The 26,163-nt window shown below is 43.9% G+C and overlaps 1 protein-coding gene across 1 annotated transcript in view; it reads left to right on the top strand.

Annotated features, from left to right (window-relative positions):
- Positions 1–743: 743 nt before the first annotated feature.
- The window catches only part of GALNT17 (polypeptide N-acetylgalactosaminyltransferase 17), a 407,486-nt gene continuing 382,066 nt past the window's right edge, over positions 744–26,163 (top strand). The window contains exon 1 of the mRNA XM_036226062.1: positions 744–2,517. Coding sequence (XP_036081955.1) covers positions 2,280–2,517 — 238 coding nt within the window. The 5' untranslated portion in view covers positions 744–2,279. The remainder of the gene's footprint in view (positions 2,518–26,163) is intronic.

Below are 26,163 nucleotides of genomic sequence, written 5' to 3'. Positions count from 1 at the left end.
GCAGAAGCCCCCATCGATTGTGCTTGCTTTCATCTGTAGTATGGTTATAACAACACCTCACTGGATTGGGTATTCAGTGAGATAATGTGAGGACCAAGCCTTTCTTAGTGCCTGTCATATCATAACTGCCCAATAACCCAGGTTTCCTCCTACTTGGTAACTTTTGTGCCTAACGCCTATGGTTAAAAACTGTCCCTTGTGCTTCCCACGTGGCTTTTTCATTTAATTGGTTTATATTCACTTTCTTGTACATTATACAAAGCAAAAAAAAAAAAAAAAGTAAAGATGATATTGAACCCACGTTCAGGGTTCCAAGAGGTGAAATAAAAAGATTGTTATGTTTTCATGTACTTTTCTGTGTCGAAGATCAATATTTAAATAATAAATAAGCAATAAAACAAAGCAAAAAGCCAAACCTTTAACCAGATGGAAGCGATATGACGATGTGATGGAAGCCACCAGATTCATTGGGCTGTGTCCCGGGTCTTCATTAGTTGATAGCCTGGTTTCATTTTTAGGCTCAAGGAACTAAATGGATCAATGAGGAGCTTTGAATTTCAGCATTTCGAGCTCTTGGCTTTGGGAAGAGGAAGAGATTATGAAAAACCAGGAGCCAAAATATGCTTCTTAAAATAAAATGCGTATAGAGGTGTGCGTGGACACAGAAACTGTGACTTGGACGTTTGAATTTTCATACAGAGAGCACCCACCCAGTCTACTAACGCCGGCCTGGCCCCCAAAGTAACAGAATCCGATTCTCCAGGCCAGATTTTCCCTCTAGCCATTCCCGGCCACGCAAAGCGGAGCTGGGAGCGCACAGAAAGGGATGTCTTCATCGCCAACCAGGATGGAACAAACCCACTCGCTCAGGGAGTGCTGAGAACCGAAGGGTCCCTCCAACGCCGGCAGCAGCCAACATGACTTGACTGCCGTGCTTACTCTCCAGGCGCCCCCACCCTTTCCGGGTGCGCGCGCACAAACCAGGGAGCCGGGTAGCTGTGCGCCCGGCAGCCTGCGGGCGGCGGCGGCCGATAGGCTCGCGGGGAGGGGGTGGCCAGGGCGGCGGCGGAGGAGCTGGCGCTGCAGCCGGTCCCCTTGGGCCGCGCCCCGCGCTCTGCCGCCACCTGCGCGTTCGCTCAGGGCTCTTCAGCGCCAAGGCTGTGTGGGTTCTTCCGTGCCGCAGCGGCGGTAACACTGCGTCCGCCAATAAGAAGATTCGGCGTTTGGCTCCTTGTGGCGCGGGACGAGCAGCGCTGCCGGTTCTGGCGAGCGGAGGGTGCGCCGCGCGCGTCCCTCCCGCCGCACTCCCCGCGACGTTTTCCGAGGGGGGTAGAGAACTGTTGTGACTTTTGAGGTCCGACTCCTCCTTCTGACCAGCCTCCCACGCGCCAGCCCCGAGAGAGGCCAGTGTGACGGGCAGGCCCCGAAAGCTCACTGCGTGGTGTTGGGACTTGGAACGTGTCCGGGAGCCCACGGCGCTGTGCGCGCTGGTGAGTTTGGCGCGGGGTGGGCTGTCCCCCGGCGCGAGAGGCGGAGAGGACCTAGAGCTCTGCCCCATCGCTCGCCCGCTAGTGCTGCCCCCACTTTGAGAGTAATTAAGACTTAAGCGTAACTGCGGAGCTGGTAGGATGCGGGCGACGGGCGCGGGCTTTCCCTCTGCTCAGAGTGATGGAGCGGGTCGGTGAGCGGAACAAAGGCGCCCGCCCTGGGGTGCAGGTCCTTGGCTGAAGACCGCGGGTCCTGCGCCACGACGGCTGCCGGTGGACGTGGGTGGTGGCTGTACGACCCGAGCCGCGGCACGCTCCCCTGCAGGCGGGCGGCGAACCCTGAGCCGGGGCACCTGCGTGCCGCTCCCACCCCGGCGCTGGGGTGGCCCCGCTGCCGGCGCGCCTGACTCGGAGGTCCGCCGCTCCGGTAGCCCTGCGCCCGGCGGCCCGAGGGCCAGCGGCGAACCACTGGCTGGGGCCAAGGAGAGGCCCCCGGCCCTTCGCAGAGAAGCGGAGGCGCCTGGAAGGGGCCGCGCTCCGTGGACTGAGCCGGCATCTCGAGGAGCACTTCTACAGACCCAAGGCTTCCATGTGAGCGATTTCGCTCTCTTCTTGGGCACCACGTCCTCCCAACCGTCTCTGCTGCTGGAACATCCGCGCTGTGGGGCGGGGAGCGGCTGAGATCCTCGTCAGCTGTCCGGAGTGTGAGGTTCGCACGGCCCCGGCTGCTCCGCACCTCGCTGGAGCCCAAGGGGGCGCGGGTCCGGGACAAGGGCCGGCTGGGCGTGTTTGATGGCTTCACTGAGAAGGGTCAAAGTGTTGCTGGTGTTGAACTTGATTGCGGTGGCCGGCTTCGTGCTCTTCCTGGCCAAGTGCCGGCCCATCGCGGTGCGTAGCGGAGACGCCTTCCACGAGATTCGGCCGCGCGCGGAGCCTGCCAACCTCAGCGCGCACAGCACCAGCCCCATCCAGGATGCGGTCCTGAAGCGCCTCTCGCTGCTCGAGGACATCGTCTACCGGCAGCTGAATGGTAAGGACCGGCGTCAGCGCCCACGGGCTCGGTAAACGTCGGGGGGCCCTGAGCGCTGTGCTGGGGAACTCGCACCTCTTGGTTTTCGCGCGCTCCCTCTTACTCTCTCTTCACTGTCTTGGCCAGGAGGCCCGGGCTGCTGGAAAGAATTACCTGATTCTTTTCTGTGACCCAGCTGTAAGTTTGCTTTTACTGAGGAAACATGTCAGTACAGCCGGCTCCCGGTCCCCGCGTGCAAGAATTATCTGGAGACTCCATCCCAACTGCAGAGAAACTAGTCTCGTGGCCGAATGGGACTGGAGGCCCAGCCTAATTTAGAGGAAGGAACAGAGTTTGGTTGAGTCCGACAAGGGAGGGACATTGGTGGGTTTAAATGTCTGCAGAGTCAAGGCCTCAAGTCTGGAGCTAATGCTCTTTGATAGTAAATTGGATTAGGCAGGCTGCACAGCCAGTAAATGACTCCTGCCTTTCCACAGCCCAGGTAGAGGCTGTTTTTAAAGCACATCCACTTTATCCCAGAGAGCTGCTTGAGAGCAATGTTAAAGTTCTCAGGTGGGTTGGGGAAGTATTCTTTTACATTGTCATAAAGCTGTGTGTACCATACAATTACAGCAGGTCCTCATAACTTCGATAGGTTCAACCTCATTTCCTTCCTTATAACGTCGATGAGAAGCTATAGGAACTTACCTTTTACTAATATCAATTAGCCTATGGTAAAATTGGTTTTGTCATACCAGTCTCCCTAAAGTCACAGAACCTATCCATGAAGTTAAGTGAGGACTTAACTGTAATGACAGTTGTCAAAAGCTGTCCCATCTAAAATGTTCTTAGTACTTCAGAAGAGGAAGTCACACCCGGTCCAGGGACTGATAGGACATTGGGTACTTGCTGTCCCCAAGGTCAGATTAATAATTCTCTATTGGAGTACAGGCAGCTCTCCAGGGTCCATACAGTCGTATCCAAGGCAGATCCAAGGCTGCCACTTCCTGTCCTGATCTTCTATCTCATGTTCTCATGGTAGTTACGGACAATCATAAAGGTGATGATAATAATCGTGCTGCTAGTAAGTCGTAGCCTGGAATCAGAACCCCATGTCTGATTAACCACAGAGCCCGTGTTGACAGCTTCTCTCTGTGTCTCCTCCTAATTATAACAAGTATCAAATTTAGTGACAGGAAGATTCTACATGAAGAAGATTGGACTCAACTGTCTTCTCTGCAGTTCCAGAGACAGACCAGACCAGTGGCAGAGAGAAAGATGACCATAGTCTGTTCTCTTTCTACTCTCCAGTGATCTCTTCTGGGTAGGATGTGGTCAGATCTCTGAGTACCCTCTGAAAGGACTCCTTGGTTTTCTCCCTGCCATTCAACAAGTGTCCAGGGGATGCCTTGAACTTATATATGCAGTGGGAAGCTGCAAACTCACTGACGCCTCGCAGACAGTGTGGCCTGGCTGTCAGTGTAGCCCGCTGCAGGGGTCGTGAGGGAGCTCTTCTCCTGAGTGTCAAAAAAACCACGGCACAGAATGTAACAAAATCCACAGTTTATTTCTGGAGGAATTAGAAGCTTATGGGGTGGACCTTATTAGTCTACACAGATACCTGCCATAGATGTACCCAGAGGACCCAAAAGAGAAGGTGCAGGATAGCATGGGTTTCCTCTCTGTGAGGCTGTACTCAAGGACATAAGTCATTATAGTATTGGTTTCAGTTAGGAAACTGAATACGATATAGTCATATACTTCAAAATGCTCCAGTAGGAATATTAAAATTCTAAATGATAGTATTTACTAAGTGCAACAGACATGCAGGGACTCATTTATTCTTTATAGCAACCCTAGGAGATAGACAGTGTTACTCCCTTTTACTGCCTCCCTTCCCACCCCCCACCCCGCCCCAGTAGCTCGCTTACAGTAACCCAGCCAGAGGGTGGTAAGGCTGGGAACTGAACTTGGACAGTTTGGTTCCAGAATTGAGGTTCTTAGCTGCTGCACCAGCCTGCCTCAATCTTTCTTGAGCATCAGAGTCACATGGAGGGCCTGTCAAGACACAGATTTCTGGACCCCATCCCCAGAGTCTCTGATTCAGTAGATCTGAGGTAAAGGCTGGCCCTAGACTTTGCATCTCTAATAAGCCCAAGGTCTATTACCCTCTATTCTACTGCCTACACTGAGCAGAGCAAAGTGGAAAACCCATTTGCCTGCCAATACCAGCTGGTGGAGGTGGGGACTTCTGAAATGCCAAGAGCTTGCTTCAGATGAGCTGAGGGTCTGGCTTTTCCTGTGTGCTCTTCTGCCATGCAAGCAACTCCCTAGGGGACTGGGGATGTGTGGCACTTGAGACTGGTTGGGTCAGGTACTGTGGGAAGGCTGAGTTTTCTTGACTTGCAGCTTCTGAGGAGGCATTGGCAGGAAGGCTGGGTTGAGAGCTTTTCCTGGGCAAGGCAAGAATTCAAGTTGCAACTAGGTAGATGTTATCTTCCTGGCTGCAGAGTGTTATTTGTAGTGGCATGAAGACTGGAGGAAAAGAGCGAGGAACCACCCCTCTCTACCCCACGCCCCAATACTCCTTCCTTTGCCTGTGCTCGTTTCGGTTAATGTGTGTCCCATCTGTTGATGTGCTAGGCATGCAGGGGCTACCTGCTGCAGCAGGAGGGCGGCAGAGGGAGGAAGGTCTCCTAGTGCCTGGGTGGTGGGACCTGATTGCTGTGTCTACTTGCTCTGCCGCCTGTCTCCATCCCTTGGTACTGAAGGAAGAGAAGAAAACTTTGACCTTGGCATTCTTTATTCCAGCAGTCCCCAATCTTTTTGTCACCAGAGACTGGTGTTCCTATGAAAATCTAATGCCTAATGATCTGAGGTAGAGCTGAGGCGGTGATGCTAGCACTGGGGAGCGACTGCAAATACAGATGAAGCTTGGCTTACTTGCCTGCTGCTCACCTCTTGCTTCGTGCCAGGTTCCTAATGAGCCATGGACCGGTACTGGTCTATGGCCCAGGAGTTGGGGACCCCTGCTTTATTTCACAGGGTTATGGAGGGCTCGTGAGAGCCAGGCACTGAGCACACAAGGGCACTTGGGTCCCGCCCCATCTGGTACAAAGTGGGAGGTGGCATTTTAAAGGTTGCTCATATTTCTTAAACCTTTCCAGTGGACCCTTATGCAGTCATGTCAGTAGGAGCTCTTGAGGGATCCCCCTCCCAGCTGTGAGCATAGCTATCTCGAGTGCCCTCTCACTCATGGAACAGGTTTCTTTGGTATCCTGAGAGGGAATCCCCTGGGTTAGGGGGCCTGAGTGACCAGAGTTCCTCAGGACTGGCCTCTCTGCCAAGATTTTTGGTGCCAAGGCCCTAAATCCTGCCATATGAAAAAGTTAAAGGAATAGTTTTATGTTTTATTTTTCTTCATACAGGAAGAAAAGGACATTTTAAAGAGACTGTGGAGATGCTGGTATGGAGGAGAGAGCATACAGAGATGAGTTAGTGTTCTCCCTCCTGACTCTGGCATCTGCTCTTCCATTCTTTCTGTGAGGTCCCACTGCTGACCCTGACCTTTGAGGCAGTCCCTGTTAACCCATGCCCTGCCTCTAGTCTCTCACCCCTCCTTCTACTGAGTGTGTGTAGCTCTAGCTGTCTGAGTGGGAAGCAACCTGTCCCAAGGGCCCCAAACCTTCCAGGGCTCTCTGTTTCCTAAGGAATCATGGAGGCTGACAGTCAGGGCTTGCCACAGCCAGCTCCGACCCTCACCTCCCACGTTCCCACCTTTGCCCGGTGTTCTCTGCCTTGTTGAGCCGGACTGATGGACTTACTGAAATACCTCACATTTGCCTTCAGATCATAGCCTTCACATTTCAGCCCTAGTCTTTGAGAAGTACTAGTTATCCTGGTTTTCTCTCTCTTCTCCTTTCTACATTCATCCATCCTTTAAAGCTTGGCTCAAGGTCACTGCCTAGGGGGCGAGGAAATTGTGCCAGGCACGTGGTCTGAGCGTCTCCTGCTTTAAGCCGCATGAGGCTTTGTTGCCAGTGACCTTTTGTATCCATGGCTCGTGTACCTATTATGGCTTCGTACCTTTTGTACTCTTGTGCCTCCATGGGTTTATCTGTTGAGTCCAGAATTGGACTGTAGGCTTTATAAGGGCTTGAACTGTATTTTGAGCTTTTTAACCCACTTCTTGTTTGCCTTGAGAATACTTGCCGGCAGCACTCATGGCTGCAGCGTTTGCCCCGAGATAATCCACAGATTACAATCCTATCTTTACCCCCAAAGTTTGCTACAAAATATCTCACTTTTATTATTACTTTTTGCATCACTCTTATATATCAATAGTTTTTGGAAACAAATGACATTATTCTGTTCATAGCATTCTGTTTTTAGTAATGGTATTTCCATTTTCAAAATATAGTAATTCTCCAGAGCTGAAAATGTCAAATCCTAGAAACCTTAGCATTCCTACACATGATGTTAATGCTGGCAGCAAGCTGTACTTTTTTCCCTAAATGAGAAAGGGTAAATACTACCTCTATCCCTCAGCATCTGCCATAACACCTTGCCTATAATGTGGGCACTTAAAGTTTATTGGTTGGTTCATTAATTGGATGGGAGCAAGTTTTAGAAGGTAACTGATCTTTAGAGGCTGGGTTGGGTTGGGTGGATATGGTGAAGGGAAGGGCCTGGAGAGACAGAAGCCGTCTTATCTCCACCATCTTGCCCGTGCCATCTTGGGGCTGCTCTGGTCCTTCACCTCCAGACTGAAGGGCGCCGGGTCCTTCTGAGAAGCCTGGGAGTAAAGCAGTCAGCCACACTAGGGACCGGCACACTTCAGTATGTTTTCTTTGACTATGTAATTTTATAGCACGAATATGGTTTTATATTCTTTTTTTTTTTTTGGTAGAATGAAGTTAATTTATATTTATTGTAGAAAATTTAGTAAATATGAAAAATCATACAGAAGAAAATAATACTATGCTAAAATATTTTTAAATGGTGACATGGTGGTTTTGAATCAGCATTAGGAAAATAGGCCTCGGTACAGACAGGTTTCTTGTTAGAATTCCCATGTAGTTCTGTGTATGGCATTTGGCTTCTATCACCTTCTGTGGAAGTTATTTGTTTCAGCTCTTTTAGAGCTGAGGAAGGTGAGAAACAGATATGATTTGATTTAGCCTGGATAACACAGCCAGTGAAGGGAAGAGCCAAGATTCTTGACTAACATAGTACTTTTCCCCAGTCCAGCACCCTCCTGAAGAGTCAGGGTGAAGACAGTGGAGGGGTGTGGCGTTTCCCTTGCTCCAGGCAAGCCCTGAGTTCTGGCTGGTGACCGTGTCCCTTAGCAGAGCCCCTGTGCAGTGAATTGGAAGGGCTCCATTCAGTAAGCCCAGGGCAACTCTGTTGTAAGTGGAAATGCAATCGATTCAGGTTAGGCTCCAAATTTAGATTTCAGAAAGATGTCGAATAGAAACAAGGTTGCTTGAAGAAATTGAAAATCTTTGTGGAAATGGAGAAAAGTCAAAATTATCCATCCCAGTCCTGCCCCCAAGCGACACAGACGGACAAAGCTGGAATCGGAGCTCCAGAAAACCAAAACACCCCCAGACAGCCCAAGTGCAGCCCACCCAACCTGACACAAGCCAAACCCAGCAGATGGAGAAAGGGAGGTGGCACACAAGGACAGAGATAGAGTTTTGTTCTATAGGCCTCCAAGGTGAGGCCAGGAAGAGAGGGATGGCATTTGAAGGCATCTCTTCATGGATCCAGAGCTGGTCTGCAGCTGTTTTCTCTTTCCTGCTGGGATATATATTGTGCTCCTATAGACTAAAGAGCTGGATGGTGCCAGCATTTCCTATAGGAAGGAGGTAAGGGAGAGGAGGAGAGGGCAGATGTTGATATGAAAAGCTATCCCCACAATGAGTGTCAGCAGGAAACCAGGATTGTGTGTACCTCCATGTGCTGTATGCAGGCCCTCAGCAGGGCCCTGTGACAGCCAGGGACCAAGGCTCAGTTGGGGGAGCCAGGGCCAGCGTGCTGGAGGGAGGCACACTTCCTTTACCTCCAACAGACTGATAGCGTCTGGTGGCAGCTGGCCCCTCCTGGAGAGATGGGGCACAGTTCTTGGACAGCCCTCAGATGCAGGCACATCTGTGTTGGCCAGTGTGTGGTCCAGGCACCCTGCCAGTGGGGGCAGCTGCTGCCTGCCCAGCCCAGTGGTATCTAGGAGAGGCCTCCAGTGTCGTTCTGGAGAAGGAAATCCAACCCCCTGACCTTTGATGTTGCCAAATCGGGAATGTCCTTTGTGTATAGGAAGAAGGCTCAGTAATTAGAACTAACAGTGACGAGGGGAAGAAGGAATGTGGGCACAGTGAGGCCCACATCAGATGGAGACAGAACCTAAGATTAGACAGCCTCCCAGTCTTTAAGAATATAATATTAGTAAAAAAGGTAGTTCACTTGGGTATCAGACAGACTGGGTTTGGTTTCTGTTCTGTCCCATATTAGCTTTGTTACCTTAGGAAAATCACTTCACCTCTCAACTGTGAAGTAAGATTGTTCTAAGTCAGTATGAATTGGGACTCAAAATGTCCAGCAGGAGCCATGGGGCCCAACACATGGCAGCTGAGAGAATGCAAACTCCTAGAAGGAAGGGACCTTGCTTGCCTGTTCCCCATCATATTGCTGATGCTAAGAACTGCACTGGGTCATAGTAGATGCTTAGCAAATCTTTCTGGAATGAATGCATGAACAGCTTAGTGCTGCGTTGTGGCAGGCAGAGTGTGGTAGTTTTTTGTGATGGAAATCTCGAGAGGGGTAAGAGGAGGTCCTTGGATTCCTGACTTGCTTGGACTCTTTGAATTAACTTGTGATCCTTCTCTCTTCATGTGTTTGAAGCTGAACTCTGTTCCTTTTTTCCTTCTCCTTTCTTCTTCTCCCTCCGCTTACGTATAAGGATGATGCCTTTGGGTGATCACTTTTGAGGCTTAGAGAAGAAATGACAGCCTATCCACGTCAAGTCTCATTACAGAGCATGTTGGTCATTCACATCTGTTAGTGAGCACTTCCTCATTGCTAGGTGTGGACTTAGTGGCAGGATTACAGAGAGATGCAGGCATCATGACCAACTAGACATTTGGGGTCTAGTTGGAAAGATAGGTTTGTAGTTTTACCAGGTATACACTAGGTCCCAGAAAAATATTATAATGAGCACTGAAATGGTGAGGCTTCAGCTAGTACACAGTAGGTGCTTAAACAGTTAATGTTGAACTTTATCAGGAAAACTCAGCAGTTTTCACATATAGACCATAGAAGACAGGTAGTGATCCCCCCTGGGGACCTGATATTAGGGTTTAGTTTATGTGTGGGTAGGTGAGAAGGTGGGCAGGTGAGTTAAAACCCAAAAGTGGGTTAAAGTGCTGGCGACAGTGATCAAACATGCCCCTCGTTCAGGACTCAACTAGCCTTCCAACCTTCAGTGATACCAGGGGGACCCCACTTCAGAGCCCCCTCCTTGGCCACATCCTGAGCTAAGAGTTAGCACTTGGAATTGCTCCCTTTGGAAAATCTGAATCAACACTCAGGAGCTCTGACTTGAATGCTTCCCTTTAGCTTGCTACTCCATCAACTTTGTGGGGGGACCCAGACCCCCTAGTCATACCCTTTCTCTCGCTCCTAGTGACCCTATCCTTCCATGTTCAGCCTGGACAGCCTCTCCCATGGTGAGCCTGGAAAGAATTCTTTTACTAGCTCCTCTGGGGTCCTTACCTCTGTGCCTTCTCCTCCATCCACCCAGTGATGCCCTAGTCAGCTTATTCCTCAAGAAAGTCCCCTCATGGGAAAGGTTGGTGCCTTGATGATGCACACTTTGTGGGCTTAGCTGGGCCCCAGCTTGTTCAGCACTTGATGATGGATATCACTTTCTGCTCCCTCTGCTTTCCTTAGCCAAGGAGGAAGTGGGTGGGCTGGAGGGGTATCCTGAGGGAGGCCATGGTGATGAGAGCAGAGGAGTTGTCTTCTCCAATCCAAGCTTTGTCCCAACTGTGGCTGCTGCAACAACTGCATGTGTCCGCCTTCTGAGGCCACTGCCAGGCATCTGGGTTCTCCTGCCCCTCTGGATTCAGCCGAATGCCATGTTGCAGGGCAGTACCTGCTTCCTCAGCAGCTGCTGATAGGACCAGAAGATGGAACCCCAAAATTCAGGGGAGTCACCTCCTTATGGGGTAGCCTTTGACCTGGGGGGACAGGAGCCACAAAGTAGCAGATAAATTGTTCCTACCAAGCAGGAGAGTCTCCCTGCCTCCCTCCATCCCTCCATCCCTTTCTTCCTCCTTTCCTGATGTCTATGGTACTTAAAAAAAATGCAGGACTCACTTGGTTGAAAGACCTTCCTTTGCCTTCATTATTGCTCCTTACAGGTCTTTAGACTATTTTGACATGTGGATGACAATGGGCTTAGCCACTGATAGAGAAGTGTTCCCTTTTAATAATGTCCCTGTCATTGCTAACTGCAGAGCTTCAGCCTTGCCATGCATGAGTAATAAACCACTGTCGTAATTACAGGTGGCCGCATCCAGACACCAGCGCACAAGCGTGCTGACAGTTAATAGGGGGCAGGGTTCCACAAGGGCCTCCTTCCATCCCAGCCCTAGACACACTGGCTAATTGTGTTATTAGTGTTCACTGAGGGGTGTCTTATGGTTATACATGGCTTGTTAGGTGCTGTCTCTCCCTGGTAGAAAGAGCACTCAACAACCTGTCAGGAGGCCAGCGTTCCCATTCTACACTGTATCTAAGGACCAAAGTTTATGCATGTATAAATGAGAGCTACGTGACTTTAGGGTCCTTTAACTATCAGATTATGGATAACGCCCTTCCATCCATCATTAAAATCTCATGCTTTCTCCAAAGACTCATTCGGAAGCCCATTTATTCCCTGAAAGATCCCCTGACCACCTTATCAGAATTAATTGTTCTTTCTTCTGGGTTTTTATGGTGCTTTGTATGGATCTGCTTTTAGCCTTTGTTTATCTCTGCCTTGCATTATAATGAATTGTTTACATGGTCAAACCCCATAGTTTGTAAGAGAATAGATTTTACTCATTTTTAAACATTCCTTCCAAGGTCATTTAGAAATTAATTCGTCAGCAGGTATCTTGTTCTCATTTAACAAGCCCAGAAAGACTGGTTCAGAATCACGAGGTCATTGTGACGACATTATAAAATCCTTTCTCTTGATATAGTCTTCATGGTTGCAAGATGGTTGCTGTAGTTCCAGTCCTTGCACCTTTGTACAGGATAGAAACTACTGTACCACTAGCCACATCAGGAAAGAAAATCTTTCCTAGAATTGTCCCTGGGCAGGCTCCCCATGCAGTCCAGAAAATGGTCACATGACCAACCTTTAAGAAAAAAGTTGCTTTCCAGAGATAGTCCGATGGAGGCAAAGGCGGGGAGGAGGACTGGTATTTGCACTGGAAATCCACAGTGTCTGCCATCCTCGGTACACCCTTAGTACATTTTTAATTAATACTAAAATGAAACAAGACTCTGCGAACTAGGTCGAATTAACTAGATACTCATGTCTTTGGACTTTCTGGTTAACTGGATTTGCCTTGAAGACATCTAGAAGGTTGAAATGGCCATGTATATAAAACCATGTTTTGTCAATGCTGCATGCATATTTATACATCTCCGAAACTGAGATTCATTTTATGATCAGTGGTGTGTCACAGTTTAGTTGATAACGTTTTTCCTTATGGATACATGAGTATGACACAACTAACAATTGAAGGCATCTTAGAATTGATGAAATACGATATATGATAATTGTACATAAACGTATATTTTTACCATTTGTACTGAGTATCTAATACATATCAAATGTTTTCTGACATCAAACTTACTTATACTATTACACCCATTTTTCATATGAGGAAGCTGAAACTCAGAGAAATAAGTAAGTTGTCCATAAACACTGTTGTATAATTATAATTATTATTTCCTGACAGTAAGCTTTTTAAAAATTATAATGTAAATGCCTGACATTAAGCTTTTGATTGCTGAGGTATCCATTTCATAGACACCCATTTTTAATAAACATATTGCCAGCTATAGAACTGGAGTCAAGCCAGCCCCCATGAAGTTCTTCTTTTAAAAAGCCCTGAGTGACTTAATAGGTGACCACATGAGTGACCCTGCTTTTCCTTTCCCGCACTATAATTCTCAATCTTATGTGTTATATTTGCCAATAATGAGTGAACTTATGAAACCCTAGGCACTCTACCCTTGACCCCAGTAAAGATAGAGTCCCAGACCTCTGTCTCTTTACCTGTGACCTTGCTGTGTGGCCTGCGGCATGCAGTGTACCCTCCAGCAGAGGTCCCCAAACCCTGGGCTGAGGACTGGTACAGATCTGTGGCCAGGTCATACAGGGGCCGCACAGCAGGAGGAGAGTCGGCGGGGGTGGGAGGACGGGGGCGCGGTGAGAGCGAAGCTTCATCTGTATTTGTGGCCGCTCCCCAGCACCAATGCCACTGCCTCAGCTCCACCTTAGCTCATCAGGCATTAGATTCTCATAGGAGACTGGTCTGCGGTGCCAAGAAGGTTGGGGACTGCTGCCCTCCAGGACTTGTGAGTAATAACTTTGTTTTTTCACAGTTCCCTGCTGTTGTTGCCGAAGTGCTTCTTGCAATCACAATAACCCCAAGGGCTGCTCCAGCCTCAATATTGTCTCTGGTGGGGGAGATGTCTGTGGTGGCTGTAGTAGGGGCTCAGGTGATAGCTCCAGGCATTTCTAGCTGATAACAGCGCCATCCATAGACTGAGACTGACCCAAACAGAAAGCCGTCGGCTGCCTTTCTGGTTAACTTGGAATCGACTGGAAGACATCTAATATATTGAAACTGATATATATATATATAACACCATATTTTGTAAATGCTAGATGCACATTTTTACATCTCTGAGACTGAGATTTATTTTATGATCAGTAGTGTGTCATAGTTTAGTTGGAAGTGTTTTAATTGAGGATAGATTTAATCGAGGACCGTCCTTATGGGTACATGAAAATGGTACAACTTAGAATTGAAGGCATCTTAGATTTGATGAAATACAATATACGATATATGTACATACATGTTTATATCATAGTTTACAGGAAAACTCAGCAGTTTTGACATATGGACCATGGGAAACAGGTAGCGAGGCCCCCTGGGGACCTGATGTCAGGGTTCAGTGTGTGCGTGGCTGGCCCAGGGATTGGAGAGGGACAGTTATGGGAGTGCAGTGACAGGATGGTGGCAGGGAACCTCGCTGCCCTCAGGTTTAGCAGTTGCTACTTTGTAAAGTAGTAAAACCGTTAATTCTGGGGCTCCAAATTATGCTGTGTGAGCTTTAGATCCAGCCCCCATAATTAGAACAAAATGTGAGAAAAGTGAAATTGATATTAAGTTAATTAAAAGGCTTTGCTTATATTTGCAAGGAAATTAGCACAACAGGAGTGCTGACAAGTGCACATTGTTAATTTCTTCTTCGTTTGGCAACTCTCAGCAGGCTTCAGGCAAGCTTTGTTCTTGGCTTCTGCCCTGTGCCCTTCTTATAATCAGATATTCGTTTTATTGGTATCATGGTGGCTTTAATTGGGTAAGATCCAGCATAATCTTGTGACGATCGTTTTATAATGGATACCAAGCCTTGCATGGGAGCCACACCATGCACCTGAGGGTCCAGGCCCTAGAATTGTATGTGTGTGTGGGTGTGGAGGGGTGGTGGTGGGGGCTGCAGAGGGTGTGTGTCAACATACAGCTGATGCAAATGGCTGATGTGGGTCCCTTGTGTCCTGAAGGTAAGCCCTTTGGCTCCAGTGCATTCTTCGCATTCCTATTTACCATCCTAATCTATGTCACAGACCTGAGGTTGAGGGTGCAGTGCACAACTTTAGTTTGGAGTTCCTAAAAGGTAGGGCAGGGCTTTCTTATGGTATCGTTTATACCAGATCAGGGTCTGCATTAGGGAGGCCGATGTTAGGCAGTCTCTTGGCAGCGTACAAAATGGAAGGATCTTGAGTCCCTGAATGACTGTGTGGAATAGAGCATTTCCCTCCCAAGCTCTGTCTTAATGTCGCTGTGCATTGGACCATCATGTTAAACCATTGAGATTTTGGAGCTTATCTGTTACAGTATCTAGTATTAATTATTCTGATTAGTTTAGTTAGGCAGTGTTGGAACATTTGTCTCCCAAAGTTACAGGCCAGTCTATCTACTGTAGATTTCTGTCCTTGATTAATGCGATCAGCAGATACTGATTGAGCTCTACGATAAGTGAGGTGAGGTAGGGTAGTTAGATCGAAGCCTGCCTGGTTCTAGACTAGCTTCTCTATCTGCTCTGCTGTTGGCTTTAAGAAAATAGTCTTGTGTCACAGTGTCCCATTTTTCTAATTACAGAATTATGGAGTTATTGTAATCATCCCTTACTTATGCTCCATGTTGGAGCTGAGGGTTAAGTATTGAAATATAGCTAAGTTGTTTGCAATTATATGCAACTAAAAATATGAGCATTATCTTTACTATGTAGTTTCTGTGATTGGAACTGCATTTTTCAGGAGACAAAAATGAAAAGGTTAGTTTAAGAATTAGCAATTTAAAAAATCATGATCTTTGCTGCCACTGCATTTTAAATCATGCAAACATTTATGTTTGTGCCAAAGTTCCACAATTTCCTTTAGAGCAATTACTAAAATGCATTCACAAGATAAAAATGTAGCTTGAGGAAGAATATTTAAGAGCTCTTTAATGATGTTAAAAACTTTGCTAATTCACCAAGTTATTCTAAAATCCACTTCAATCTTGTTTCCTGCCTACCCATCTTCCTGCAATTGAACTGATTCTACGAGATTTGAATAGAGGCTGAAGCTAATATGAGAACAGACAAATCTCATGAAATATCTTTTCAAGAGCCTTTTCTTTTCCTTCATTAGCTCAAGGTGAACGCTCAGGAAGCTATAAGAACCCTCGGGCTGTGTTTATTTGCACAAAGCAGTTTGGAGAGAAAACAAAGCTAAACAGCGGTTGCTAATGGGTGGTTTGAATTAAACTCTTTTCTGTTACTCCCTGTACTGACACTTGCAGAAGAAGAGCAGGCTGCCCTCATTTCTTCCTCCTCATCTTCCTTTCTCACATCGCGACTTGGCACCACTGCACCCAGTGAAGGTCTTCCAGTCCCTTCAGCGTCACTACTCGGTGGGTGTTCCAGCTCCCGCTTCAGAACTCTGAAAGCTCCAGGCCCCTGGGGATCCAGAGCTATCCTTTGTCTTATCCACAGGAAAGGACATATTGTTCATGGTGTGCATTTTCTTTAGAGTCTAAGTTCATGAGTACCTCTCAGGGATGGTTCTGTTGAAAGCCTAATCTTTGGTAGAGAAAGTTCATAGCATTTGGTTCCAGACAAGAACCAGAGGAGCAACCCTGGCTCCGGCTGATCTCCCTAACCAGCTGACCTCTGGGAGTGCCATACAATGGACTGAGCTTGGGTTTTCAGGTTAGATGGAATCTCAAACTTCCTTTGGCTGCTTAATAAAGCCAGGCTGAAGCTTGGATTTTGAGCAACTCACATAACGTTGCTGAGCTCCTGTTTACCGATGTGGAAAATGGCAGCTCCTCTAAGTATGATAAAGACTGTACACGATGATACTTGTAGAATACTTTGAACAGTGCCTGTAAATCAGAGAATGTTGATGAATGATTTTATTAATATTGTAGCAGTGGTAGACAGAACCATTACTGCTCCTTGGAACAAGACATATAGCCACACCAGAACTCAGTTTTCTCCCCAGTGAAATCTAGACAAGTCTAAATTTCAGTGTAGTCAAGTTCTGTAATTTTATGGATCAGATAGGTAGAGTCAGTGATTCAGAGTGTCTTTTCATGTAAACAGTAGCTGGCAAGGACTGGTCAGATTTGCATCTTTTGGCAGCAATAAAAAGTTCGATCTAGAGGAATGAGAAATGATTTTCCTAGGTATGGTGGTTTTAAAACATATCTGCAAATTCTTAGACACTATTTCCAAATGAGGTGGAGTTTAATTCCCCTCCTGTTGATTATTATGGGCATGCCTTAGTGACTTTCTTCTAGTGGATAGAATTCCATGGAAACAATGTTGCCTTACTTCTGAGGCTATATCATAAAGGGTGATAGAATTTCTGCCCTGTGCTCTCCTTCAGGACTTGCATCTTCGAAGCCTTGAGTCACCATGTCAGAAGTCTGGCTGCCCTGAGACCACTATGCTGGAGTGTTGGAGAGACTGCATGGGGGGGGGGGGAGAGAGAGAGAGAGAGAGAGAGAGAGAGAGAAAGAGAGAGAAAGAGAGAGAGGGAGAGAGAGAAAGAGAGAGAGACAGATAGAGAAAGAGAGACGCTAGAGCTAGCTATCTAGCTGTTTAGATAAATGTGTCCAAGATGTCTCAGTTATTCCAGCTCCCAGTTGTTTTTGGCTTCCTAGTGCAATGAGCAAGCTTCTATCCACCTCACTCCACCCTACCCCACCACTGCCTTCTAGCCTCCTCAGTTGGTGCCAAGTGGAGCAGAGATAAGCTCCACCCAAGCCTTGCCCAAATTGTAAATTCATGGGCAGAAGAAATGTAATTGTTTTTTTAAGCCACTCACTTTTGTGTGGTTACTTATATAACAATAGATAACTGGAATACTAGGCCAGTATCCTTGTGTTTAATAGGGTTTTTTTTTTCCCCTTCTAACCATAAGAAATAGGGGACACCTGATGATGATGATGATGATGATAATAATAATAATGATGATGATAACAATGCTAAGAGTAATAAATATAATAATAGCTAACATTTATTGTGCATTTGCTTAAAGTACCCAGCACTGCACTAAATACTTTATGTGAATGTAAAAGTAGGTAATGAATGTTTTTCTAAGTTTTGGGCTTATATGCCACTAATAGACTGTGGATAACAGCCTAACGATTGCAGGGGGGTTAGAGTTGAAGGCATCTTTTAGCCAAGTTTTCGATGTGGCCTGCACTGCTGCTGTGTTTAGGTGGGAGAAGGAAGGTGACTGGCCTGCGAAGACTCCCTCCCATGTGGGCCTCACTTAGCTAACAAAGCATCGTGTCCAGTCTCATGGATCCCTGAACCAAAGTTTCCAATATCGTACTCTTTCAGGTCTTTTAGAAGAGAACACATTTGACAGAGCCTGTTTCTACAGGAGAGAAATGATTTTCTACTTTTTTGTGGAACCTGGAGAATTTGGTGCTTTTAAAAAGAGTACACACTGCAAAACCATAGAGTACCTTGTTCTTCAGAAGTTTAAATAAATACTGCAGACTTCTTTCATTCTAGTTGAGTAGAGTGGGAAGTAGGGGGGTTGTCTGAATTATGGTCTTAGAGGAAACAAACAACATCTCACTTTTCCCAGAATGAGAACGATTTTTTATTTCAGTCTTAGACATGCACACAGAGCCTAGAGATTTCACACTTACTAAAGACCAGAAGATGCAATAGGCCAGTGGTTCCTATGCCTGTCTGAGTTGTTCCCTTGTCTGAACTTTGGAAAAAAGTACCGGATCCTAGGTCCTTTAACTTGGAGGTTTCCATTTTGCAGATATGGGGTGGGACTTTGAATTAAGAATTCTTATATTTCAAAAGCTCAGTGGGTGATTCTGATGAGCATGTGGGAGCCACTGAGATGGTTGACATCTGTGCTTTGAAGTACTTTCCAGTCCTTTCTGCTTAGCAAAATATTTCAAGCCTTCATACCTTTTGGAGGGCAGATATTACTTAGTTTCAGTGTTTTCATCAGTGAAAATATTGATTTCATAGGGGTGTTGAGAAGATTAGATGACGTTTTTCCCATGGGATATCTGATATATTCCTGGCTACTTGTAGACCCTCCCTTTCTCTCGACTTCCCTTGCCTATACTTGATTAACTTTATTGCCAGCATTTGCCTCTTAATTTTAAGATTTAAAAATATACCTTTAAAACGTATCTTTTTTTTTTTTTCTTATGAGATCTTTCTTGCTTAAGAGGCATTTGCTGTGGCTCTTGTTTTTGTGGCCGAGGCTGTTGGCACCACCTTTGGGGCTTTTGGTGCCTTGTGTTCTGTCTGTACCACGCCTTCGTCTCACACCATCTGGGGTGTCATTTATTTAGTAAGCTGCATCTGGGTGAATATTTTTTGTTCTATTTGCTGTGAGTACAGTTTTTACGTTTTTATGTAAAACCTGCTTCTCTGGGGTTTCCTAAATCAGTTTACTGTAGTATTGATCTTTTTGGTTTATAAGCTGGTACCTCAGTCTTTCTTTCCACACCCTGTAGCTGTCCATGGCTGACTCCTGGTAATTTCTGTCTCCTCCATCTCCTCCATACTGTTTCCGTGGCTGCCTCTTCTGAGTGTGGCCCCTCAGCTTACAGGACTCCTAAATGGTTTCTGCTTTCAAGTTCTGCTCCTTTTAAGTCTGTGCTGCATGATAGCCAAGACTTGAAGAAAGTAGCTTTGTGATGCAGTGTGAAGATATCGTGTATATTCTATGAACTTTTCCAAATTTTATATGGTTGTCTTGCCCACGTCTAGTTGCATGCCTTCCTTTTTCTAGCTTTTTGTGGAGTGTTTCTAAAGCATTCAACTTGGTTTTCACTGAAACAGTAATCCTCTTTCTTTTCTCACTCATAATGTCATCAATTTATGTAATTTAATAGAATTATGTAATTATAGTAACAAGCACAGCTGGCATGGAGAGGTTTGGGAAAAAACAACGAACTGTTGGCAGGTCTACAGCTCAACTGGTGAGAGCAGAAACAGGCAGGCCATATAGGATGGGTGCCTACAAGCAGAGCTGACAGTGCTTCCCGGATATCTGTCTTCATTCTGTTTGACAGAGGTGATGGAGAGTATCAGTCAGTCTGGTGCATTAGTTTAGAGAGATTCTGTTGTAATAAATTAGCATGTTCATTGTGATAAATTGAGGAAATGGGGAAACATAGAAACTAGAAAATGAAATGGTTATAATTCTACAGCATTAAGATAACAGCATTTTTCTTTTTTTCTGTAAACATTTTTACATTTTTAAGATTGTACTCACATATAAATGTTTGCATCCTATGCTTTCTCCTAATGTTTTTATATAAATAGTTCCCCATATTACTAAGCACCTTATAAACATTATTTTAGCTGTTGTATGTTATTTTTATGCAATGATTTTACCATAAGTCACTTTTTCACTTCACTATAGGCAGAGATGTAGATTGCTTTCAAACATTTATTATAAATAATGATGTGGTGAACATCTTTATATGTAAAACTTTATATCCAGTATCAGATAGAAATGGTCTCATGTGGAATTATTTGGCCAAATATATGGGCTTTTTAAAAGGCTTTTGACATATTTTGCCAAACTAGTTTCTATTAGGTTTGTATCAGTTTCACCAACAATGCATGAAAGCCCTTGTGTTGCTTTATACTCTTTCACAATACATAGATATTATAATTTGTAAGATCTTGCTAAGTTGATAAACAACCACCTATTCCTGTTTTAGCTTGCATTTTCTTGATTGGTAGTAAGCTTGACTATTTTTCCAAATGTTATTTATTTGTGTTTACATTTTCATAAAATTTGAAGTTTCGATTTATCTATTAAAAACAAAATTTTTTGTTGATTAATTCAATTGCTCTTTTACATGCATTTTATATACAGTGAAGAAATTATTTTTGTCTTCAATGTTTATTGAAAATATGATTTCCAAACCGATTGTTTACCTTTTAATGTTGATAATTTTTTTGGATGGAATATATAGGCTTTACATTTTCATAGAGCATTTAATCTTATAAAGTTTTCTCTCATTCAATGTTTGAAAAATATTTACTTATATTTTTCCTAGCTTTATTTAAAAAATTAAGTTGAACTTTCAGCATGTAACTAAACATATACATGGGAATTATACTTAGGAATTATACTTGGGAGTTGAGAATCTAACTTGATTTTTTCCATTTATTTTAGTTATTTCAGCCCCATTGGTTGAGTAATGCTGAATTCCCTTCGATTCGTGGTTCTCCCTTATCATGTTCTGAATTGTCATATACAAAAAGAAAGATAATGTTTCTGAGGTATCTATTCTGTTCTACTGTTGAATCTATACTTGAATCATTGCCATGTTGTATTAATTATGTGGTCATATTAGTCTCCATTATTTCTCTTCTTCCTTTTTTTTCTTCTTCTTAAAGGTGCTAGCCCCTTTTTGGTCACAAGGTCTACATACAGGAATTCTTAATTGTGTTTGTCTTTCAAAGACCAGTAACATTCCTGAAGGAAAGGTACATAGATGATAGATTTTTCAGAGATCTTGTTTTGTATTTTTCATTTGCCTTTACACATATATGCCTTGGCTAATTATAAAATTTCTTTGTCAGAATCTTTCCTTTGAAAGCTATGACATTATATTCTGATATTTAGTATTGCAGTGTATAAGTTGAGTCTGTCTGCCCAGCCATCCATCCATCCATCCAACCAGGACCAGCTATATAATTTGTAGGGGCCAATAAAAAATGAAAATGTTCAACAATTATTAATAATTTTAAGGTGATGACAGCAGAGCATTAAATCAAGTACAGGACCTTCTAAGTGCAGGGCTCTCTGTGGCTACATGACATCACCAGTGAAGTTGTCCCTGCATTCATCCACTTCGTGGACACTTATTGAGTACCCACTGTATATTGTGTGCTTTAAGGTAAAGAGCCCTCAAGATACTCACAAGTGCAGTGAGGACACAGGTGAGGCAGATGTAACATTGTCAGTGCTTGATGGAGGTTGTGCATGCATAGAGGAGAGACTCTACCAGACTAGCAGCTTGAAGCTTCTGGAGGAGATGGTGCTTGTACTGATGGCCTAAGGCTTTTTCTCTGAGTGATGCAGGAAGACTGTGGAGGGTTTTGAGCCCAAAGTAGTAACATGCTCCAGTTCAAATAGAAATGATGCTATAGGGGACATAAGTATAAGCAAGGGTAGAAGCAGTTAGGAGGCTATTGCAATAATCTGGTCAAGGGAAGATGAGAATCGTGGCTTGGACTTTTTTGGAATAGTGGAGATAGTGAGAAGGGATCATGTCCTGAGCATATTTTGAAGACAGCACTGTGATGATCTATAGATCAAATAGATATGAGGTAGGAGAGAAAGAGAGCACTTAAGGATGACTTATGTTTTCTATCTAAGCAGTTAAAAGAATGGAGTTGTCATTTACTAAGATGGGGAAGAGACGTAGGGGAGCAAATTTCAGGGGAGATGAAACATTCAACTTCAAACACATTAAGTTTGAGATACTTATTAAATGTCCAAGTGGTGATGTGAAATAGTTGAATGTGCAATTCTGGATTTGGTCTTGATCTAACTGTGGGAAGCGAAGGGAGGGAAGAGTCTTTGCCAGGGAGATTATTGAAGGGGAGAAAGACACCATCAGTAAAATGTTCTTGGTGAGTGATTGGATGCAGAGAAGGAAACAGATTTAGAAAATGAAACTCACCAGCTTTTAAGATACTTCCCCCCACTTATTCATTAGCCAAACAGGGGTTCTGGAATATGGAGTCATATTTCTTTCTTTTTGGAAAGAGCTAGTTCAGATTCCTGTGGGAGATGGTGAAGATAATTTGTTGATATTTATTTATGAAGAAGAGAGAATTGCTGTCACTTAAATATTGAATTATTAATGATTTAGGAGAAAATGACTTCTTTCAGAAACACCAAAGCTGAAGGCCTGTTAGATATAGACCAGGTAGTAAATTATTTGTCTTTCAGTGACAGATATAAAGAGTTGATGCACATGGAAAGGGGATGCTGTGATTGCCTTTTATGGGTTGGGTGTGGGTGGTCATGATTTTGGAAGCAATCCAGGATCAATTTGCTTATGATACTCAGCACATTTTAGAGACTCCTTTTTGCTCATAGAATCCATTACCGTGAGATCAATCCATTCCTAGGGAGAATGCTGACCACTGTAGTATCAGTTTATTGGAACTGAAACAGAATATTTTTAAGATGCAAGAAAGAGCTGGATGGGTCCCAGGCCATTCTGATCTGACCTTGCAGGACAATTCGCTCAGTGTCTGGCATGGTGGTAAATTATGCAGGGTAAAAATGCACATACTTGTCCCCTTTCAAAAACAGAGAAATTTTTGCAGAGAAGGGAGATATTGGAACAGTGCAATTAAGTGGAACTTGCCATGTGAATTCTGTCTCCAGTATGAAACTCAATGAGGGACTAAGGTCAACAGAGAAAATATATTTTTAACCATTGGGTAACCTGGTGAGTGTGAGTGTGTGGGTGTGACAAAGTGTTTATTTTATCATCATGTCAGGCATTCCTTCACTTTTAAAGAAGCTAAGTTATCTAAGGATGCTTGCTGCATTGTGAAATAGATTAAAACCAGTGAGTGATTTAAATATTGTATAGCTCATTTATAATTGAATAAAAATGTGGTGGCTCTTTACAGATTTTGAAGGTATTCTCTCCAAAAAAGCTGTTTTGTTTTCTCTTTTTCAAATAAACATGAATTAGCATAAGAAATAAGGAGGCTGTGAAAGGAATCAATAAAATTAACTGGAATTGGATTTCACACTTTGAATGCATTACACGTTTCTATTAGGGGAGATATGGAAAAACAGGGAATCAGTTCAAAGAGGAGCTGAGGCTTATAAAAGAGTGACCTACTTCAAGAAGATGAATAGCTTCTTGAAAAGCTTGAAAAATAATTTGCTTTATATTGATGCACCAAACCTCAAAATAGCAGGGAACCCTAACAGAAAGATAGGTCTTTCCAGGATTGGGAAGGGCTGGGCTGGCCCTGTGCCAGGGGTCGCACAGAGGTGTTGGGCTGAAGACAGGGTTTAGCATCTGAAGGTCTGGGTTTGAGTTCTGATGCTGTCGATTTGTTTATTTGATATATATGCTTTTGTTTTGATCCTGAGAACTGTTTCCCTTTGTATTGCAAATGAAATTTAATTGACTTCACTTTAGTGTTGAAATTAAGCCTGTTTAATTTCGTTAGGTGTACAATGAACAAGGAATTTAGGAGTTCAGGCCAAGCTAGATCCTTAGCTGGATCCTTAGTGTGGATGGGCTGAGTAGGAAGAGTGAGCGCCTCCGCAGAAGTAACACTAGGTATGCAAGGATGTCAGTGAAAATCACTCTTCTCCACCTGAAACTCTCCTTACCTCCACCCTGCAGGGTCTTCGTAAATGGGGTCATGTACCCTGCATTAGGTAAATATTCAGGGAGGGGCTGGGTGGAGTCCCTTCCTTCTGTGGAGGGTCCTTTGCAGAACTGTACAGACTTCCTAGTTAAAGCACAATGTGTACATCTGTCAATCTTTCTTTTGCAAGGGAATGTTGGTGCTCAATGTAGAGTGACCAATAGAGCTAAAGCAGTTTTCTGTTTACCTGGTAAGTGATTCTGAATTTCTTCATGAGTAAAATGGAGATAATGCCATTAGATTTGTTCATAAATCTCCATTTCTTTTTATTTACTTGGACTTTTAAAAGTTTAAATAGCTTTTTGAGGTATAATTAACATACAAAAAATAAACTGCACATGTTTAATGGGTACAATTTGACAAGTTTTGACATATGCGTGCACCAGTGAAACCACCACCATAGTACAGAAAATAAACATATTCATCACCCCAAAAGTTTTCTTAGGCGCCTTTATAATCCTGTCCTCCTGCCCCTCCCACTGCCTTTCTCTAGGCAACTGTTGATATACCTACTGTCACTATAGATTAGTTCGCATTTTTTCTGAGTTTTACATGAAGGAGATGATATAGTGTGTATTCTTTATGGTTGACTTCTTTCACTCAGCATAATTGTTTTGAAACTCAGCCACATTATAGTTTATATCAATAATGCATTCCTTTTTATTGCTCAGTGTATTCCATCATATGGGTAGATCACAATTTGTTTACCCATTCTCTTCTTGAGGGTCACTTGGGTTGTTTCCAGTTTTTGGCTTTTTAAAATAAGACTGCTATGAACATTCATGTACAAGTCTTTGTATGTACAGGCTTTTATTTCTCTTAGGTAAATACTTGGATGCAAAATGGCTAGGTATCATAGTAGGTGTATACTTAACTTTTAAAGAAACAGTCTGTTTTCCATTTTACATTTCCACCAACAGTATATGAACGTTTCTGTTCCTCCAGATCCTTATCTATACATTTAAATTTTAACCATTTTAATATGTGTAGTGCTATATCTCTGGAGCTTTAATTTTTTTCCCCCTAATGACTAATGATGTTGATCGTTAGCGTGATCATTTTGTGTGGTTATTTGCCATCTGTATATCTTCTTAAGTTTCTGTTCAAACTTTTGCCCATATTTTATTTTTATATTTTTTATTACTGAGTCTTGAGAGTTCTTTTAAAGTTGTTTTGGCTGTTCTAGGTCTTTTATAAATCTGTGTAAATCCTGGAACCAGTAAGTTTCTGCAAGTGAGGGTAAACTCTACTTAGCCATCTTTTAAATTTGTTGTTGAATTTGATTTGTTAAAATTTTGGTAGCAACTGATTTTTGTTGGCCCTTTTTAAGTGTCAGGCACTGTTACCTCTGATCCTTCTGGGTGGTTCTTTCCCCAGACAGGGCTTCTTTCTTCACATAAATGAGTTGTGTTCAGCTGATGCTTAAAGGAGCCCTTCTGCAGATTTCTGGGATTTTTTTCTGTGCAGCTTTCTCTTCCCCGGTGCTCTTTCCTGTGAATTCTAGCTATTTTGGTCTCCCTAGACCCTCAGCTCTATCCCCTCAACTCAGGGAGGCTGCCAGCCTGCACCTGAGTTCCCTTTTCCTTCTCTTTGGTCTGGAAACTCTCTAAAGGTAGTGGCTTACTTCATTGATTTTCTGTCCCTCAGGGATCACTGTGCTTTGTTGCCTGATATCCAGTGTTTCGAAAACTCTTCTTTGATATATTTTGTTTGTTACTTGGGTTTTACATAATGGTTTCTTATATTGTTTGTTGTATTTTTTAAATAGGCTCTTGCCCTAGCCAGGCCATCTGACCTTTCATATGTGAATGCAAGTTCTGTATATCCAGAGTCCTCTTCCTTTGCTTTGAATTTATAACACTTGGTCTTAACTTGTCATTTTTTTATTGTTTCTCTTTCCTATTTGACTATAGTCTCTATGAGACATATTTATATCTTGCCCTGATAGTAAATGAATGAACGAATGAATGAACGAATGTGAATGAAATGCTCTATTTTCATAAGAACATACAGGATGCTGTTTTCCCCCTCCTCTCATAAAAAAAGTAGATTGAAAAAGGATATGCTCTGTTTAAAGTTTGAAGCTTTATTTAAAATTCAGTTTATTTTGAATTTTTAGTGTGTGTTTGTATGCATGCATACATACAATAATGACGCAGTGCTTGGTTTTTTAACATTGGCAAAGGGATGGCTAGCTGAAAGTTAAACTTCCTCCAAAATAATTCATGGTCTTTGACAAATTTCTCTCCAGTTGATACAAGTCTGAGACCATATGATCCTGAACTTTGCTTTTTAAGGAAAATTTATCAAACAGATGCCATTATATTTTATCGCTAGTTAAAGTAATCTGTGCTGTTTAGTTTGTTTTCTTTTTTAAATTTTTATTGCTAAGTGGGACAGAGGTAGAAT

This window comes from Rousettus aegyptiacus, unplaced genomic scaffold, assembly GCF_014176215.1.
Source record: "Rousettus aegyptiacus isolate mRouAeg1 unplaced genomic scaffold, mRouAeg1.p scaffold_m13_p_8, whole genome shotgun sequence".
Taxonomy (NCBI): Eukaryota; Metazoa; Chordata; class Mammalia; order Chiroptera; family Pteropodidae; genus Rousettus; species Rousettus aegyptiacus.
This window is presented reverse-complemented; position numbering and strand designations above follow the sequence as displayed.